Source organism: Sordaria macrospora, chromosome 2 (genome assembly GCF_033870435.1).
Source record: "Sordaria macrospora chromosome 2, complete sequence".
Lineage (NCBI taxonomy): Eukaryota > Fungi > Ascomycota > Sordariomycetes > Sordariales > Sordariaceae > Sordaria > Sordaria macrospora.
In genome coordinates this window covers 957,177-975,452 of record NC_089372.1, presented here as the reverse complement: position 1 = coordinate 975,452, position 18,276 = coordinate 957,177, and the positions used below count along the sequence as shown (strand labels likewise).

General features: G+C 52.7%; 5 protein-coding genes across 5 annotated transcripts; 2 read left to right on the top strand and 3 right to left on the bottom strand.

The window, feature by feature from the left end:
• Positions 1–234: 234 nt before the first annotated feature.
• On the bottom strand, positions 235–2,270 carry SMAC4_07845 (uncharacterized protein; the record flags this gene model as incomplete). The annotated part of the gene is made up of 3 exons (XM_003346320.1): positions 235–1,445; positions 1,500–2,176; positions 2,263–2,270. 3 exons carry the CDS (start codon positions 2,268–2,270, stop codon positions 235–237), a joined length of 1,896 nt encoding a protein of 631 aa, XP_003346368.1.
• A 1,300-nt stretch (positions 2,271–3,570) lies between these two features.
• SMAC4_07846 (uncharacterized protein) lies at positions 3,571–5,294 on the bottom strand (the record flags this gene model as incomplete). The annotated part of the gene is made up of 2 exons (XM_003346321.2): positions 4,518–5,294; positions 3,571–4,406 (listed from the first exon to the last, which is right to left on the bottom strand). Exons 1-2 carry the CDS (start codon positions 4,594–4,596, stop codon positions 3,571–3,573), a joined length of 915 nt encoding a protein of 304 aa, XP_003346369.1. The 5' UTR covers positions 4,597–5,294.
• Positions 5,295–7,190: 1,896 nt separating this feature from the next.
• SMAC4_07847 (uncharacterized protein) lies at positions 7,191–9,129 on the top strand (the record flags this gene model as incomplete). Its single annotated transcript, XM_024655562.2, has 1 exon — positions 7,191–9,129. One exon carries the CDS (start codon positions 7,191–7,193, stop codon positions 8,913–8,915), a length of 1,725 nt encoding a protein of 574 aa, XP_024511438.2. The 3' UTR covers positions 8,916–9,129.
• A 351-nt stretch (positions 9,130–9,480) lies between these two features.
• On the bottom strand, positions 9,481–12,679 carry SMAC4_07848 (uncharacterized protein). Its single transcript, XM_003346323.2, has 6 exons — positions 12,391–12,679; positions 12,168–12,305; positions 11,998–12,108; positions 11,791–11,937; positions 11,060–11,728; positions 9,481–10,966 (listed from the first exon to the last, which is right to left on the bottom strand). The coding sequence occupies exons 1-6, from the start codon at positions 12,511–12,513 to the stop codon at positions 9,728–9,730; spliced, it is 2,427 nt and encodes an 808-aa protein (XP_003346371.1). The 5' UTR covers positions 12,514–12,679; the 3' UTR covers positions 9,481–9,727.
• A 168-nt stretch (positions 12,680–12,847) lies between these two features.
• SMAC4_07849 (uncharacterized protein) lies at positions 12,848–17,590 on the top strand. The gene is made up of 4 exons (XM_066090703.1): positions 12,848–13,231; positions 13,304–13,330; positions 13,953–14,218; positions 14,728–17,590. The coding sequence occupies exons 3-4, from the start codon at positions 14,097–14,099 to the stop codon at positions 17,327–17,329; spliced, it is 2,724 nt and encodes a 907-aa protein (XP_065946010.1). The 5' UTR covers positions 12,848–13,231; positions 13,304–13,330; positions 13,953–14,096; the 3' UTR covers positions 17,330–17,590.
• Positions 17,591–18,276: the final 686 nt, after the last annotated feature.

Here is an 18,276-nt window from a genome sequence, read left to right as displayed (position 1 = left end):
AAAATCCATCCGTCCATAAACCGAAAATGAGCCATCCATCCCTTATCTCCGCGTCGGGAGTGAAAGAAGTTCGTCATAACAAAACGCCTCGAAACTCCCTTGCACCTTTTGTACCAACATACCCGTTACCAGTTACCAGATACCATCCATTCTGCCAGCTGACCTGACGAAAAGATTAAGCCATGCAAAGGTGTTCTTAAAGAAACTTGCCTCAATCTCAACCCAGTTTAGACTCTACGCCACCCTCTGCCTCTTTACCTCCGGCCCATTAGCCCCAGCGGCCCCAGCCCCAGCCCCCGCGCCCGCGCCCGCTGCCGTAGTGGCGTTCGGCGCATTAGCCGACATGTCAGTTAACGGTACTCTGTGCCCTCCATTACCGTTACCAGCAGATGGAGCGGGATTACCTCCCGTCGTCGTCGACCCTGCTGCTGCAGCCGCGTTCGCCGCTGCACCATCACCACCATTACCACCATTACTATCCTTGGTAGTCTGACCACCAGTAGCATCTCCTCCTCCTGCCATAGCAGTAGCAGGTCTCTTCACCGTCAACGGCCGATACTGGCCCCGGTTGACACTAGGGTTACTAGAGAACCCCCCTCCCATGCCTCCTGGCGCACCGATCCGTCGTGTCTGGTCAAGTTGGGGGTTAACGACATTTGGTTTGGCCATGTTGTGAGGTACATGCGGTGGCCCGACACGAGTGAAGCCCCCTCCTCCTCCTGATGCTGCGCGTGCCTCGCTAATTGTTACTGGTCGTGATGCAGCCCCGACCGGAGCTCCCGCGGGTCTTGAAAACGACGTCGTGTGTGTGCTCGGTTCTGCTGCTTCTGCTGTCTCGGAGGCTGTCTTGGCTGGAGGGACGTGTTGGCCGTTTCTGGCTAGAGGTTTGGACTTGGTGTGGTCGATGCCGGGCGTCTTGCGGATCGACGGGCTTTCGGCATGAGGGTTGAATGCTAGACCGGGTTTCGTGGGAGCGACTTGGCCGCTAGCCAAAGCCTCCTCCGGAAGTTGTGTCACTGCTTTGGCGGAGAAGAAGCCAACGGTTTCTGGAACGGGAACTACAGCTGCACCCGCACCTGCTTGGGGAGCGGGAGCGGCAGGTGCAGGCTTCTGTGGTGTTGCGTAGTTCTGAGCGTTGTTGGAAGTGTTTGCGTTAGGTTGACCCACAGGACGACTTTGGTTGTTGTTGTTGAACTGCTGTTGTGGAGGCCGACTTTGAGCCCTCGCTGTGAACTGGTTGGAAGTCTGTGGTTGTTGTCGGGTGTTCAGGCTGCCTGTTGACCCTGATCTCGTCAGTGGTCGAGATTGCTGTGCTTGTGGATTGAGGTTAGTCAGTTGCTGATGGACAGGCTTGTCGTTCAAGCTATTGTGCACAGGTTGTTGTGGTAGCACAACTTCGTCCGGATGGCCTTCATCGGCCATGTTGAAGTCGGCCTCATCGAGTTCTAGTATACCGTTAGCTGATCCTTACAAGAAATTTGGACTACAAGTGACTTTACCTCCAAGCAAGTCCTCAAAAGACTCCTCGTTTCCCAACGCTGGTGGACGAGCGACCGCCTCAACCGGGTCAACCTTCATGAGATCCGCCTCAACTGGCTCCTTCTTGGCGAAATCCGAGTGTCGATGCAGATTATCCGCCATAAACTTGGTCGGCTCGACCTTCATCTTTGTGACCTTGGCCAAATACTGCTTGTCGTAGATACAGTTGCCCAGCACATTGCCAAACTGGCGCAGCGCGCGCTTCAAGGCATCTGTCGTGGCTTCCTTCTTGGCCTTCTCAAACGCAGCCGCTTTGCCCTTACAGTTCTCAATGTGGCCGTATCCGAGATCCTCATGGAACGTTCCGTCACGCAGGGTGACTCGCATGATAACCGAGATGCCCATGTTGATTTTCAGTGTTTGAGGGTGCTCATCAACGAAGTCGACCTGGATGTTCTGGATGCTGGAGGACCAGCCGTTGAAGCCGAAGACCTCGTTCGCGAGCTGGATGCACTTTTCCGACGAGATGTAGTGGACTTTCTGGCCTGATGGGCCGGCGCGGCTGGACAGGTATTCGGGTCCTAGTTGTTTCTCGAGACGGCTCTGGAGTGTGGCGATTTCCTGGGCTGTGTATTCGCTGATTCGCCGTTGTGGTTCCTCGAATGGGTTGGTAATGAGCTTGTGTTGGTCGCCGATTCTGTAAAAGTATTAATGGGGGTTCACCATCGCTAGAAGGCCGCGACAGACGCGGTTAACACGGGCCGGTGGCAGAGGTAAACATACGCAGGCATCTTGTCTGGCAGAGCAGCCTCGAGGCTGGTGGTTCGCGAGTTGTTCGCAGTGAGATCCCCAGCAAGAGAGATTCAGACCAACGAGTTGAAGGGAGGAAGTTTCAGAGATCTTTGCGAGTTGCCCAACGTAAGCGTCGCGAGATATGCAGTGGTGTATCGAGGCAGGAACGACAAGACGCGTTATGGAAAGTGGGCAGGCGCGCCCAAGGTGCGTTGTTGCACGTTCGGGACAGGTCGTCACGTGCAACACCAACGGCGTCTGCCTAGCACCCCCCTGAACTGGTCCCTGTGGCGATGGGGTTTCGTTGGTGACCTCACTAACTTTTAGGCCTTTGTCATCCCATCACACAAGGAGCTCCAGGGCCCCACTATCATCAATATTCCCGTCCCTCGTGTTGTTGTCCAACTCGGGCGTTTTGCTCCAGGCAAAAGTTCCCGTGGGTAGGGCGAGTTTACCTCGAGCTTCTTCAGTCGTCCTTCAAGTTCCAGCTTAGTCATCCACTGTGGCAGAAGTACATGTATGCAAGGGACTTGATTACGAGATTGCTTTGGTTTCTACTATCTACCAACAAGACGGTGATTCAAGGGGAGAGATGATCATCCGAGTTACGCGTTTGGACTCATGACCTGAACACTTCGATTTCACAGCTGGGAAAGGGCGGCTCGGATTACACATTTCGTATGATGGAAGGCAAGTTTGATTGATCCAAACAAGCCGCTGTGCTCCAAAGCTTCACCTCAAGATACACTCAAGGAACCCGGAACAAACAACGGGTGTCTACACCAAGTCACCCGCCAGGCACACTGTGTCATCCGAGACTCCGTTTCCCAATTGCTAGCGATGGTGGAATGGATATGTTAAATGTAGTGATGGTTGGTTACACACATGCTCCAAACTTCCGACCTCGGAAAGGATATGCTAAAATTCGTGTACATGCAAGTGACTGACAAAGTTGTCCCCCAAAACGAGAGACAGCCGGTAGGAAAGAGGTATCTCGTTGTGCCAGTGAGATGCTGCCTGAAAGGCAACAATGACGGAAAGGAATAACAGCATTTAAAAAGCCAAAACACCAACGCCGTTTGAACAATGATCCCTGACCGCAAGTAACCCACGCCTGTCTATGTTCTCCCTCCCCATTCGCCCCAAACAATGCCCTGAATGTTGAAAAGAAAAATGAACGACAAAAGAAACCATGATGCAATCGACGTTACTGTCCGTTTTGCTTTTCCTCCCATTCCCAAAAGTGTTCCTATAAATGCCTAGTCACGGCGCACTTTGATGGTCATGTCGTCGCCTGTTCTAGAAGGGACCAACTTGAACAGGTGCGCCATATGTGCCGTTGATGAGCTGGTTGAGTATCGAGTTCGGGTCCGAAGAAGAGCCCTGCCCATGAGCGTTCTGGTTCGCGCCGATCCATCCAACCTCGTTGACCATTGCGTTCATGGCCTGCTCCAGCTTTCCTCCGGACTGCTGATTGTGCTTAGCCAAAACCTGATCCCATTTTCCGTTGTGCAAGTGGAAGCCTCCTCCCCGTTTGGCTGCTTCCGTGATGACCAACGCCCATGCCCTGGATATCTCGTCGTACGCTCCATCCTTGTGGTGGCGATATTGCTGGCTGTCGAAATCGGGTAGGTCGTGAATGATCTTTGTTGCATGGTTCAGGTACTCCAACGACACGGTCGTCTGCTGCTCAACCGGCGGCAGGAACTGAGGAGTGAAATCGCCGAGAGCATCCACCAACGCCATGAGCGGCTGCTTGACCCGATAATAAGTGTATTCGGAACTCGAGTTGCCGAAAGGAATGGCGGCTCGTAGTTTGTCCTGGTATTCGCCCAGAACCTCGAGGGCTCCGTTGACTGACGGCCGTGGTGCAGATGTCATGACCTCGTGTCCGATGTCCGGATGACGCTCGCAGATCGTCTGAAGCACAGCTCGCAGCTGCGTCTTGTCGAGGGTTTCGAGGAGGCGGGGAAGGGGCAGTGGGCGTCCTGCAAGTTCGATGCCAGCCCTGACCTTCTTGGACGGCCTCGAGAGCTGCCTCGGATTGATTGCGGGCGAGCCGGTCGGCGAAACCGACATTTCGTTATCATCGTCGTCGGCTTTTCTTTTCCTGGACGTCATGGTATAATGCGACACTGACAGAAGGTTGTTAGCAAGTCTGCAGCACTAGCCAGATTTTATACCAGCAGTGAGTGCTGTGGATCCACGCTGCAATGCAATGACAAAACAATGCTGCAACAACTTACTTGTTCTGGGCGGCGAGCGACGAGAGGGTTCGTGTTGATGAGGGAAGAAGAGCGGCTGCGGCGATAGGAGCACGTTCATTGTGGGATTGAAAACAATGCTCGTTTGGCGGTATAGCGTGGCGTGGCGTTGCCGACGCAAAAAGGAGACGACGATGATGCGGACAGACGACGGATCGGCGACGGCGGTGGAAGAAGTCAGGCGATCTGAGGTGAGTAAAGTCAGGGAGCAGCCGGCGTCAGACCGCTCGCGGGTTGGGTTTGTTTTGAGTTTTTGCAAACAATTGCGAGTCGCAAGAAATGCGAGTCAAGGAAGAGAGGACTGGGAATGAAGGAAGGGTGGAAGGGAAGGAGAGGCGCAGAAGGAATGGCAAGTGAGAGAATGGAGCGAACTCTTGTCCGTGAATGGCAGGCAGGGCCGCGCAGTCAGACTGCTTTCCACTTCACAGTGCGATGTTCTGGTGGAGATTTTTTAGTTGGACGTTCTTGGCTCTGTAAGAAGCGACCAAAAGTGAGGAGCCTTTTCGCCTTTCTCGCTCTGCACTTGCACGGATTGCGACGAATGAAGGACTGTGAATGGAGGAATGCGCAGAATGGAGTTGAATGGGTGCACTCAATGCAGCGGAGAAGCCAAATGCGACCAACAAAGCCAACAACAAAAGCGCATCCGCTTGGCCTTCGCTTCAGCGTCCCAGTGGCTCATTCCCTGGTTCTCACTGGTGTCCTGGTCCTGGAGCAAGCAGTAGTGGTCAGTAGTGGTGACAAGTGACCAGTCAGCGTGTGATGTGTGTGTGGTGTGTCCAGGTGGTGTCCAGCGGCCAGTGTCTGCCAGCGGACACAACGGTTGGCTGGGCCTCTTCAAGGTCAAAGCAGCTTTTACGCCGATTGGTGATGCCGGGGACTGTCAACTGTCAGTGGTGTGTATCGGAAGGGAAGAGCAGCACCAGCAAGCAGCGACCCTTTGCATTTGCAAGGAACCAACTTCAGACAGTGAGCAAGGGCGACGGCGGGCAAAACAAAAAAAGTGTATTGACGATTTTCAAGGCCAGGTCCACTCACCCAGCTCTGGGGCCCGCTTTGTTGATGGAGTCCATGTGGTCAGGATGGTAACTAACCAGAAGAGGATATTAGCTCTTCAGAATTTTGTTACACTAACCATATCAAGTACTGGTCCCCTCACGAAAGTGATTGTGGTTGGTACCTCGTGAACCCCTACCAGAATGTTTAAGTGCATGCATCAAACCCCGAGACGACGAACCATTCGAAAGATCTCAAGCGGTCAAGACAAGCCGGCCTGCAAGCCCAAGCAATGAGGCGTTGATAGGAAGAGAGGAGCTCCAGAGTCTGTTCAGACTGGCTGCCAATAAAGTTCTTAACAAGACATTTTCCGAGAAAAAGTACGACGTGGACTGGTGGGGTCTTCAAGGTCCTTCTGTCATTTTTTCTTCTCTTTTCAAGTCAAGGCCCGATCTCGCCAAGCCCTATCGGTGGTTCTCGGCACGTGAGGCCCAAGATGATGGTTTCGGGTACCAACTGCCTCCACTTTTCCGGTCAGCAAACGCAACCAACGATTTAACTGTGAAGCGACAGCGACAGCGACAACGGTACACCAACCACGGTACGGACAGCATCAAGGACCTTGGAATTCTGCATCTCTCTCGGCGTGGTCCTTGGACAGGCGTTTGCCAACAACACTGTTCTGTTTCTGGCTCTTGCGCTTGGCGAGATGGGAAAACGACATTGATGCCATGTGGCCCACCCACCCGATCAGCCCCTTGACGATTCGCTCGATCCGTATCAAAGCTCTGGGGGGTTTGATTCGAGCAACGTCAGCAACCTCCTCATGTCGTTTCCGTTTCGATTCTGCGGGGTTTTATAACCATCATCACTCTGGAACAACTTCCGAAGGATTGATATCATTCCATTGGGAGATTGACTTAGGGTCGGAGCTTCTGTCTCCTATGCATCGGGCTTCAGGAGCGACTACCCAGCTGTGCAGCTGAGTCTGATAGAGCTGTCTTTTGAGATGCAATTCGTCCAACAACTCAACGAGTGCTCAACATGGGCAAATGTCTACGATATGAGCTATTATTCATGGCAAGGTAAATCCCGGTCATTATGAGGTATGATATGGGCCAAGTCGGAATATTGGCATCATCGACTTGCTCTCGTGGCTACATTTGGCCCATCCCATCACGCCTTGCGGCATCTTCTCTGATATTTGCGGTTTTGGGGAATTATTCCCGTCCACTGCGCATCTGGGTCGACGACCCATTCCCATGTACACATGTACACGTACTGTACGCAGTACTTATTCCGCTCCATCAGTCAGGGGACAGCTGATAAGGTACCGTAGGTATTGTGCGTCTCGTGCCTGTGTACGACTGCACTTCAAGACCTGTCTTCGTCGGAGCAAGGCAGATCTGTAACCCAAAAGCAGGCTCACATTGCACTAAAAAGGGGGCATGTCTCTACTGTAATCTGCAAATGGCAAGTCCCATGAAGAAATGATGGAGATCTGAAAAAAGATGGACCTGAGGCTCTTTCCAATTTGGCACGAGAGTCAGAGTGGTATCAGTGGAGAACCCGAAAGTGGAGGTCCGGGTTCCCGTTCCCCCGCATTTCGCGCGATGGAGACCAAAGCTCCAAGAAAAGCGGACTCGCAACTGGAGCAAAATGGTGACCCCTTTCTTATCGGGGGCTTATCGCAAAGTAAATTTTCGAAAATCTTGTGCTGCCAGCAATTGGGGAATCTCAGTGAGCGTCAGTGCGCCGGCTGTCCCCCTTCCTTCTGTAAACATTGCAAACTCGAGGTATCAACAAACCTTGAATTTGTTGTTATTTCTAATCAAGTCCTCCACCGTATCTTTGTCCCCGAACCTCGATACGGAAAACACATTCAAGATGGCGGCGACGAAAGACCTCGAGATGACGGACGCTCCTGTCGATACCGTCGACACCACCAACTCCGAGAAGAAGTCCAAGAAGGAGAAAAAGGACAAGAAGGACAAGAAGGAGAAGAAGGAGAAGAAGGAAAAGAAGGAGAAATCTTCCAAGAAGAGCAAGGCCTCCGAGGAGTCTACCGAGTCCGTCGAGACCGTCGAGCCCGTCGAATCTACCGAGAAGCCCGTCGAGTCTGCCAACACCACCGCCGACGCCGATGCCGATGCCGATGCCGATGCCGCCTCCTCCGACGAGAAGCCCAAGAAGTCCTCCAAGAAGCGCAAGGCCGAGATCACCGAAATCGAAATCGACGTCACGGCCCCCGAGCCTCCCTCCAAGAAACAGAAGCGTCTGCTCAAGAAGGGCAAGACCCTTCCCACCAAGCCGTCTTCCGACAACGACTCCGACTCCGAAGGCGAAACCACCGGCAAGGATGGCGAGAAGAAGGCCAAGAAGGAAAAGAAGGAGCGCTCCCCGCACGGCGTCTGGATCGGCAACCTGCGCTTCACCGTCACCAAGAACGAACTGAAGGAATGGCTCGTCGAGAACTCGGGCGGCTCCATCACGCCCGAGTCCATCACGCGCGTCCACATGCCCACCTCCAAGGCGCAGCCCGGCCAGCCCAAGAAGGAGAAGCCCGAGAACCGCGGTTTCGCCTACGTCGATTTCGACACCCTGGCCACCAAGGTCGCGGCCATCGCGCTCAGCGAGACGGAGTGGTACAGGCGCAAGTTGTTGATCAAGGACGCGACGTCGTTCGAGGGACGGCCGGAGAAGAAGAAGGAAGAGGAGGAGGCAAAGAAGGAGGATGAAGCGGTAGTAGGCGGCAAGTTCGCGGGCTCGACCAAGATCTTCGTCGGCAACCTCTCGTTCGACACCACCGAGGACGACCTGCGCGCGCACTTTGACAAGTGCGGTGCCATTCGGTGGGTCAAGGTGGCCACGTTCGAGGACAGCGGCAAGTGCAAGGGGTACGGGTGGGTGAACTTTGAGGAGGGTGAGGCGGCGCAGTGGGCGGTGAAGGGGTTCGTCAAGATCCGCGAGGAGATTCCGGAACTCGAGGATTTCATGGACGAGGATCAAAAAGCCGAGGCCGAGGCTGCTGCGGAAGCCGATGCCGATGCCGACAGCACAGAAAAGAAGAAGCCCAAGCAGGAAACGGAAAAAAGGATAAAGACCCGCAAGTGGTGGGTCAACCAGCTACACGGCCGCACCCTCAAGATCGAGCTGGCCGAGGACGACAAGACGAGATACGAGAAGCGGTTCCGAGGCAAGGGCCCTGGTGCTGGCAAGAAGGGACAACAAGGACAGGACGTTGGTGACAGGCCACAGAGAGCTCCTTACCAGAAGAAGGAAGGTGGTGGTGGTGGCCAGATCAAGACGGCCCAGGATATCAGCGTTGCCAGACTTACTGGTGCGCCTGTTGCTCACCAGGGTAAGAAGACTACCTTCGAGTAAAGAATAAGAAGGGTACTTGTCTGTTTGGGGTGGTCGGGTTGACAGCGAGAGAACTGGTTCAAAGCATGCCGCGCTTTCTTCTGTGCGGTCGGAGCTTAATGTTGTGTTGTGTCTTTTGTTTTGTTACTACGGTGTCATTTATATACCTATCTTTGTTTATTTCTATGGTGTTCTCGGTTTTAGACAGCTAAAAGCAATCGAATTTGCGTTTCATCCCATCTCAAGCCTACCCAGGATCATCATGACAATCGCTGAAGGTGTTGCATGTTTCGTCTCCCTAGCGTGGTGCACTAACGCAAAGCTCTTTCGTCCCTTTTTATGATTTAATACTCCGAGCTGCTATCCAGTATATATATCTGCCTAGGTAGAATCGGTCACAACCCTGTGGTGATGCAGTTACACGCCCTGGGTTGTGGCCACTATATAAGACCATTTGAGTAGCGAAACTTTCAGCTTCGGTTACGTGTATCCTTTTGTTGGGAACTCGGACCTTAAGATGTAATGGCTTTTAGGCTGCCGTCACAGAATCGATTTGCGCTTTCATCTCCCGTCTATCTTACTGTGTACGAGCATCATGGCGAGGCAGATTCAAGTTGTCTATTATCCCATCATTGTCACAGGCTTATCTCAACCACCTATGCTGGTATGATACCGAACCAGGACAATTCGCTTCTTTTGCCTTCGTCCCATTTATTATAAACTATATAGGACCTGCGACCTTCAACTCCAAGACACCTCTCCCTCCCATTCCTTCCCCCTCCTCCGATACTCTCATCCAACCTCTAACTGGACACCTCATCTCACTACCTAGATTACCACCCATCACCCCACCCATCGTCCCCATCCACATCGGCCTTCGGCTTCGTATCAATCTTCTTGACAGGCGCCTGCTTCTTACTAATAGGCAACGTCTTCTTCACCACCGTCGTACTTGGCCCGACCTTCGCCGTCCCTGTCGTCCCCGTTTTGGCCAGCCCTTTAGGTAGAGTCTTCGCTGCACCACCGGTCAAGGGATTCTTCTTCTTCTCCGCCTGCGCCGCCAACCACCCCGCAAAATCCGGTTCATCATCATCTCCGCCGAAGGGTGCTGCAGGTTTGCTACTACTGCTTACCGACCTCTTGTTGGCTGATGTCGATGGCCGAGAAAGAGTCTCGGAGCTAGCGCCCCAGTTATCATCACCGGCTCCTGCTGCGGTGTCGTCGTCCATATCGCCCATATCTCCCCATGCGTCTGCGTCGTCTTCTTGCGGTTCGGGGTCGGCGAAGAAGGAGTCGCCCATTGATGGAGTAGTGGGCGGTGGTGGGGACTTGAGGGCTTGTCTGTGTAGTGCCGAAGCAGAAGACGAGGTGGGTCGCTTGGGCGTGGTGGTAGAGGTGGGCGTGGATAGTCCGCTAGCGGTAGGAATGGGCGAGGGTGCGCCGCTAGGTTGCATTTCACCTGCCGCGCTGGAGAGCTTGTTGGTGAAGCTGGAGATGGCCCAGCCCGCCCAGGCGGCGGCCACGGCGCCGGAACCAGCGGAGTTGGAAGCGGCTGCGGCTTCGGCTGGTTGAGGGGTGCTCATCCGCGGCTGGGCAGTTTCGGGGGGTATTACAGTTTCGGGCATGTCTTGTTGGGCTTTGCGGATGCGTTGGAGGTAGACGTCGATGGTCTTATTGGCTTGGTCCCGGATGAGCTTCTCCTTGTCGATGAGGAGGGGGGAGACGGCGGGTATTAGGCGGGCGGCGCAGTCCTCATCGGAGAAGTATTCGACTGTGACGGCGAGAGCCATCAGGGAGGCATTGCGGGCGTGTACAAAGGGGTCGCGAAGAGAGCGGGTGAAGGCGGCGATGAGGACCTTGGCTCTGTTGGATGTTCCCAGGTACTTGGCGATCTTGCCGAGGCAGATTGTGGTGTTGGTACGAATGCCTGGTTGTTCATCGTTGGCGGTTTTGGCGAGGTATCTTAGCAGGTCGCCATTGATGGTACGGTCTGACAGTTTGGTGATGATGACTAGTACGGATTTGAGGGTTTGCTCGCGCACAATAGGTGCGAGATCGGTGAAACCCGCAACCTGAAAAAGGTGTTCGTTGTTAGTATCAACTGCACAAGGCTCTGTTTGTGCCCTACTTCTGCACAGGGGCTCAATAACAAGGCTGAGACTTACTATTTGCGGAAAGATCTTGTCGTTCACCACTTTCTGCGGTAGCCTGTCGATCATGAGCGACAGATTGTCCAGCAAACACACCCTGATCGCTCTGTCGGGGTTTCCGAATAAGCGAACTACGACAGGAGTAACCTTTGTGTCAAAGTCCTCGTTCGATAGCTTTGTAGCAATCTTCATCACTACGCCAAAGGCCTTAGGACCACCGCCACCAAATTCTACAGACTTGAGTAGCTCCGGTAGGACCTTCATCTTGAAGAAATCTTCAGGAAAGTCGTCTGAAAGTTGGTCGAGATCCTCCAGGAAGGCCTCGCGTTCGGTTTCCGACTTCACTCCCAAGTTGTCAACTCCCTCTGTAAGCTTGATTAATGGGCTGTCGAAAAAGGATCCAGTCCGTAGTCCTTGTTCGAGGAAGTGGGCAGCACTGAGTCTTGCTTTGGGATTGGCGTTGATGAGCCGCTTATAGCTGGCCTGCATGCTAGGCGGGATGCTCTTAGTCTGTGCTAGTTGGTCTGACCCCAGAAAACTGCCGTTGAAGACCTCGTAAATCAAGATGCCGTAATCATACGAATCGACCGCATGGTGGGGGCTCTTCTTGATGGCATCCCACCCCCCGTTTGCGAGTTCTGGAGGAGTGTATCTCCCTGAGTCTGGCACAGCACTGCCGTATCTCTGTTTGGCACGTTAGCGCCGCAAATTCTCCCGAGTGCCTGTGCTGTATATGGAAAACGTACGTATATCAAGGCATCGTCGTCCTTGACATTGCTAAGGACTTCAAAGCCACCAAGCTTCCACTCGCCGCTTTCGGATGTGTATATCGAGGCGACCTTGAGATTGCCGTGTATCGAGGATGCGTCACTGTTGATGAATTTGAGGGTTTTCTGTAGGCCCGGGATCAGCTGTTGGTCCTAACGGGCCAGATTAAGGTATGGGAATCATACCGCAACGCTGTATAGGCCCCATTTTGCGGTCTCGGGACTGAGGCTCTTCCTCTTGACGTGCCAGCTTAGGGGAACTAGCCGCTCCGTGGCAATGTAGATGTAGGAGTCTGTCTTTTGCGCAAAGCTCAGCTTAAGCAACCACCACGTTCCATGGGCATAGATCCCCCTACCTCAACCGTATCCAAGACCTTGATGACGCCGGGATGTCGTAGTGTTCGGAGCTTCTTGAGCGCATTCTTGGCTAGGGGCAGCGCGGATCGGTTGGAAGAAATCTCAAAGGAGAAGATGCTGCAGTTGGACCCGTCCTCCTGGAAACACCAGACAGATTAGCTGACGAGCTCTTGTGTTCCTCGGGTAGGAGAAGAAGGGTGTAACGAGAAGACGGGCACGTACGCGTCGAGTTCCGTTGTAAAGGGTCCAGATGGAGGGGTCGAAATCGACCTTGTCGCCAAAGGTATAGGGGAATGCAGGCCCCTTTGCGATGGCTGATGCGACAGCCGATTTGAGGAAGTCCATGGCCGGGGACTTGTGCTGTAGTCGTCTAACTGTCCTTAATCGTGTCCTTAATCATGGGTGAAGCCGTATAGCAAGATTCTGGCCGTCTGGAGAGTCGAGTCGGGGAAAAGGGGTGGTGGGATGCAAGTGGTCGCAAAGCACATGTCCAAGGAGGTCATCGCGAATTCATGGCCCTGCAGGCAGCGCCGCTCTAGAAGTTGCCTGGTTCGGCGGGCAAACACCGACGCTAGCGAGCTACAGGCAGCTTGCAGGCCAGGGTGGCCCCTAGCACTCCCACAGAATCCACGACAACCTCGATTGTTAGGTCGAGGGTCCGTGCACGATTCACTTTTAGCGGCGGGTGTTGCCCCGTTGGCGTTTGGCGGTTCGGGAAGGAAAGACCAGGCGGATTTTATGGGAAGTTGGGCTCCACTAGGATGTCTTTTGGTCCACACTCCACGGTCTTTCCCTCGTCATCTTCCGTCCACTGACAACATCCTCCCTTTCTTTTGTTTATTTTTACTTAAATCAAGTATTCATGACCAGTAAACTTCAGCAACACATCACAAGCCCTCAACCTTGCCTCCGCGATTTCTGGGTCTCTGGTCGATGGTCAAAATCACCGATGTTGGTTCCTCGCATGGCCTAAGCAAGAAAGCTCCTTCAAGCGGCTCTGGATGGCACCCGGGATCCGGCAGGCGGGGTTTGGTTACTCAAGCGGGAGAGACGCAAGGTTGAGGTCGGGTTGAGTACCAAGAGAAGCCCTGGTGTCTATGTGTACTCTGACATTGACTGCGTTTTATTGGTATAGGGAGCATTCCCAGTCATCTCACATCAGGTAAGCTTGCCTTCATCTTTTCCTTACTCTCTCACTTTCACACGGCAGCGTCTATGATGAGCAATTGGTAAAAGGTCCGACGACCGATAGCTCTCCTGGGGTCATGGTTCTGCAGGTACAATAGGGATTCTCGGCGCCTCACTCCATGTGAGCGCGCGTCCGCTGCCAGATCATTTGCCCACTCCTCGTGCTGTCCTGAGACTCTCGGCAGCACGACAGGCTTGGCGGTTGGATACATCTAATAGCTGCCTGTCCGGAGCTCTCTCTGGAGTCTCTGTTGACAGAGGCTACTTCCACTTTCCAGGAGCCTGGCTCTCAACTGCTCTATGAAGCCGGGCCAAAGGCAGTGGGGGACAGGAAAGACATGGGGAGAGTACCCGGATTTGATCGTGGTCTTCCCGTCCCCGTTACCTCAGAATCATGAAACCGTTGTGGCTGGTCTGGATGAGGACTCATAGGAAAAAACTGAAAAGACCTGAGACGCAAGTTGCCTGTGTTGTCCTATCACAAGGACTATACCAACACTACCCCTTATATGGTTCTCTTGGCCTCTGAGATTATTGTTTTCATGGTTCACAACCTGGGATTGGCCTGCTAACAAAAAGTCTTTGGGTTTTCATAGGACAACTTATACATCCTGCTTACTCTAGATGTCCCTTGCAGACGTCTAGACCAATATTCTATATCCCCTCGAGAACCCGTATATTAAGAAAGCCCAAGGTGACCACGCCTGGCGCCTCGGACTTATTTAGGCACGACCTGATCGATGCGTTCTCGTTGCAGATATTGCAAAAAGGAAGCCAGTATTACAAGACCATTGTTCCAATGCATCAGTTGTGGTAGAAGTTATCATTCCGCATGCCATATTCCACATCCCAGCCGGTCAAAGTAGGTCTTTTCTTTTTCTTATCTTCTTTTTGTACTTCCATTCTTGTCGGTCTTCACTCGTGTTTTCAACTCGCTTCTTTATCAATCCCAGTCACATTTTCACCGTCGCTACAGTCAGCATGAAACTAGCCACAAAAATTCCAGGAATGAGATGACAACCAATGCATCAGTCACTGTTGTGTTCTTGACAGAGGCTTTGCAGTAAATAGTAAAAGATTTGGGCGGGCCCACTCGTAGCCAATCAAAAGCTTCCACTTGCCTATTTACTTTTCATTTATTTTGCTCCTTCCTCCTCTCTATCTGCGAATTGGCACAACGGACAACATAGTCACTTCACACTCGTCTCACCTTGTTCGCAAATCAGCTTCAAAAGAAGCTCACCATGCACTCTGTTACAAAACTTGACAACCGATCCGTCACTTCCCAAAGAAAAGACTAGCTGTCTACCGCGTCATTTTCTTGCTTGTCTCTCTCTTTTGGGTATACTAACCACTCACTATTATATACAGTGACTGGACATGTCATCGCTGTATAGTGGATAGCCAAGAGGCAGCACGACGCCATCATTACCATGCCAGGTCGTCATTATCTCTACGTTCAGCCTCGTCAAGCACCTCACTCCGTCTCTCCGCCGCCTCTACCGTCGGTCTCCCTGGAAGGCCGTCCTCAGCGATGGGCTACTCTGTCTCCTCTTCCTCGACCGACAACACTCAGCCTACTCGCCCTATCCCCTGCTCTATTCCACAATGCGAGGCACCCTCAGTTAATATCTTTTGTGCCCGACATCTAAAGTCTTTTCCAGTACCACTACCCATCGACCTGGCCACCCCTGTCTCTGAGGAATCTAATGAGGCTGCTACTTCCTCAAGGTCATCAGTACAGCCATCATCATCCTCTCGTTCAATCATCACCTCACATTCAGGTGATGGTCAAGTTGGCGCTGGAAAACCGTCCCAGGCTCACAGCAAGACTGAAATTGCCGATGCTGCTAGACAAAGTCCACAAGGCTGCGCACCAAATCCTCAGCAGATAAGTCCGGTTAGGAACCGTTCTTCGCCCTTTCCCATCACAAAGTCAAAACTCTTGCCGGGAAATATTGTTAGGCGTAAAACCGCCGGCAAAGACCCATACCTAAACGGACGGACTCCCAAACCTGGACCCGGCACGCATAAAGGTTCTACCTCCTTAGCGCAAAACTCAAACTCGACGTCAACTGGGTCTTCTTCACTTAGACCCAAGTCCCTCTCTTCTACCACGGCAGATTCCATCTCTCTACCTTTGGCCAAAGACATCAGTTCTCAGTCAGTTTCGAAAGGTGGGCCACCTACCAAGAGCTCGGGTTTATCGCCTTCATCCAACACTCTTGACAGAAGTCGAGTCAACGGGCCTGAGACGGGCGTCAAGGCTCGATCAGAATCCAAATCCCAGAAATCTACGCAGCAGACCAACATGGCTATTGACGCCCCTTGTCTATCGGCTGAAAAGCAATTACTGGGTGAGCGCCAAGATGGTTCAACACAATCGTCAAACCCCGGGCTCCCACCGAGGAGGATACGACAGATGAGATTTTCTGATGAGATGCAAGATGCGGCCTGCAGTCGCTCGGCTGTGCATGCTCCTCAGCAACCTATGGAAGGTCCGACCCCCGCTCAGAACCAAGCGCCGCAGAACAACTCTCATCCCGGAACTCACCAGCAGAACTCACCTGGAGGCATATTGAACTTGCAAGCTATGATGCCGAACGGCCAGAGCAGTAATTATATGTCTATGGAAGATAGACGTGCTGTGCACTATGCCAGAAGTGCATTTGATCTCGCGGGCTATAATCCTCCAGCAGGGCTGATACGAGGGTCCATGTGCACCCATTCTACTGTGAATGGGCCCGAATCAAATATCGCAGAGCCTCGTCCGGATCCTTGCGGTCAAGACTTACTCCAGGGGTCGACGTTTCCAAATAATCCAGATCAAAGAGTTGGGCAACCTAGACCACTTCCTCCACAAAGACCCCAGCAATCTCAGCCCAGGCCACGACCCATAGTGACCAACATACATGAGCCGATCGTCATATCTGATTCCGGATCGGATTCGGATTCGGACCCTGGAGAATATTCAGAGCCAGAGCTTCAGGCAGAATCAACTCCTCCACCGGAACTGGCACCAGACCCAAAACCGACGCAGCAGGAGCCACAGGCGGAGAGGCCAGCATCACATCAGAATCAAAAGTCACAGCAAGAGGAGCCAGCCCGCGAATCGGTTCCTCCAGACACCGAGCAGGAAATTGTACCTGAGCCGGTCTCGAAGCCTCAACCAAAACCTCAACCAATACCTCAACCCATAGTCCAACCGATAACTCGGCCTAGTCCACACCAACAGGCCAACGCGCCGCCAAAGAAAACACCAACACCGGTAACGCAGCCGAAGCCAACCAAGTCGCTCCTACCTCATACAACGTCAACCGTCTCAACATATGAGCAAAGTCTTTTATCTGCTTCAGCAGCAGCGGCAGCAGGAGCAGTGGTAACGGCAACCTTACCAACGGTACCAACAAAACCTCTTCAACCACCCGTTTCAGACGAGCCTCTCTTTGCGCACATCGATCCCCGGATACACTGGCCACAGCGACACTCGCAAGAATGGTTTGAAGCCAAGCAAAAGGAGATCCAAGCCCGCGGTAGACGCAAAGCAAACTTCGGCAAAGCTGCTCGGAGTATGCATAGACAGCGGGTGGCTGAAGGGCCACCGGAGACTCTTGAGGACACGTTACCGGATAAAGTGCTAGACAACCCGGCATGGGTGGACATGCTCAAGACATTGCAAGATATGAAGCCTGTGGCTGGAAAGGGGAAGGGGAATGAAAGTAGCGGTACTGCCACTAGGACAGCGACAGCGACAGCGACAGCAACAACTACGACTACAAAGGGAAGAAGAACTGGTGGCGGATTGAAGAGGACATTCTCAACCGCCTCTACGGGAACCACTATCAATGGTGGTGAGTCTGAAAGAGCTGATCCGGCTGACAAGGCTGTCACCACTCCTAACCCCAAAAAAAGAGCAGCTGGTGTTGGGTTGAGAAGGGCGTTCTCAAATGCGTCGGCGGGGTCGCCACTGTAGGAGATGGCGGAGATTTGTCGAGCACCGAGAAAGAAGACCGGGATCTGTCCCCATTGTAGGGGCGTGATGAACAAAGATCACTGTCAGACAGCAGTCCCATTATGCTTTTAAGGGGCCCTCTTCTGAAACATCTGCAGGATGGAATAGGAGTGTTTGGAAATGGGATGAAAAGCATCATAATTCGAAGATAGAGACTATTATCACCAAAAGAAAGGATAGATGAAAGCCCGCATGCTGTACCAGCAGTGGGTAGCAGCGGGGCCTTCAAAGTTTTAGAATTAAGTAATAAATGAAAGACAACGAACCGCAACTAAGTCTAGGGGCAAACTATCACGTACTTATCGCACTGATACGGAACAGTTCCTTCAGACAAGACAGGGTTTCTTGAGTGCATTTTTTTTTCTCTCTCCAATATCTTTTGATACTACTTCGGACACTCCATCTTAACGAAAACAAAGAAAGATCATCGATGAAAGGTATATGACTGTCAAAACACCTGTTCCCATCGCGTGAAACACAGTTATACCGACCCTCGTTACTATGCTAACATTAATGTTGACTCAAGTCAGAAGAAGAACCTTGATGACCGTGTTGACTTTGAAAAAAAAAAAAAAAAAAAAGAAACGAACCTAGCAGAAACAAAAGTCAGGGGTTTAGGCCAGTGGACCGAACCCTAAAAGGTGGAACACCCCGCGCTCCATAAGGCCAAGTGGGCACTGTAGAGTCATCGTTGCTCGCCCACTGCCCGCCGGGCTCCGCTCCGCAATCGGGGAACCTTCCCTCCGTCAATCAGTGGACATGGGAATCAATTGAAATTCAACAAAATTTCAAGTGTGAACGTGACGCATCTCACAAAGACCGCTTCTGTTCTTGGCATTGGATAAGCAGGGCCGACTTGTTTACTTCGTCATCCATCACCCCTTTTTTTTTCTTTCTGTGAAACTATC

Bases quoted from the DNA above. Each gene is read 5' to 3' on its own strand.
- SMAC4_07848 (XM_003346323.2), bottom strand. From the start codon at position 12,513: ATGGACTTCCTCAAATCGGCTGTCGCATCAGCCATCGCAAAGGGGCCT. The intron at 11,938-11,997 runs GTATGATTCCCA...CCGGGCCTACAG, and splicing joins GGGGCCTATACAGCGTTGCG to AAAACCCTCAAATTCATCAA. The intron at 11,729-11,790 runs GTACGTTTTCCA...CGTGCCAAACAG, and splicing joins ACGACGATGCCTTGATATAC to AGATACGGCAGTGCTGTGCC.
- SMAC4_07849 (XM_066090703.1), top strand. From the start codon at position 14,097: ATGCGTTCTCGTTGCAGATATTGCAAAAAGGAAGCCAGTATTACAAGA. The intron at 14,219-14,727 runs GTAGGTCTTTTC...TATTATATACAG, and splicing joins CCACATCCCAGCCGGTCAAA to TGACTGGACATGTCATCGCT.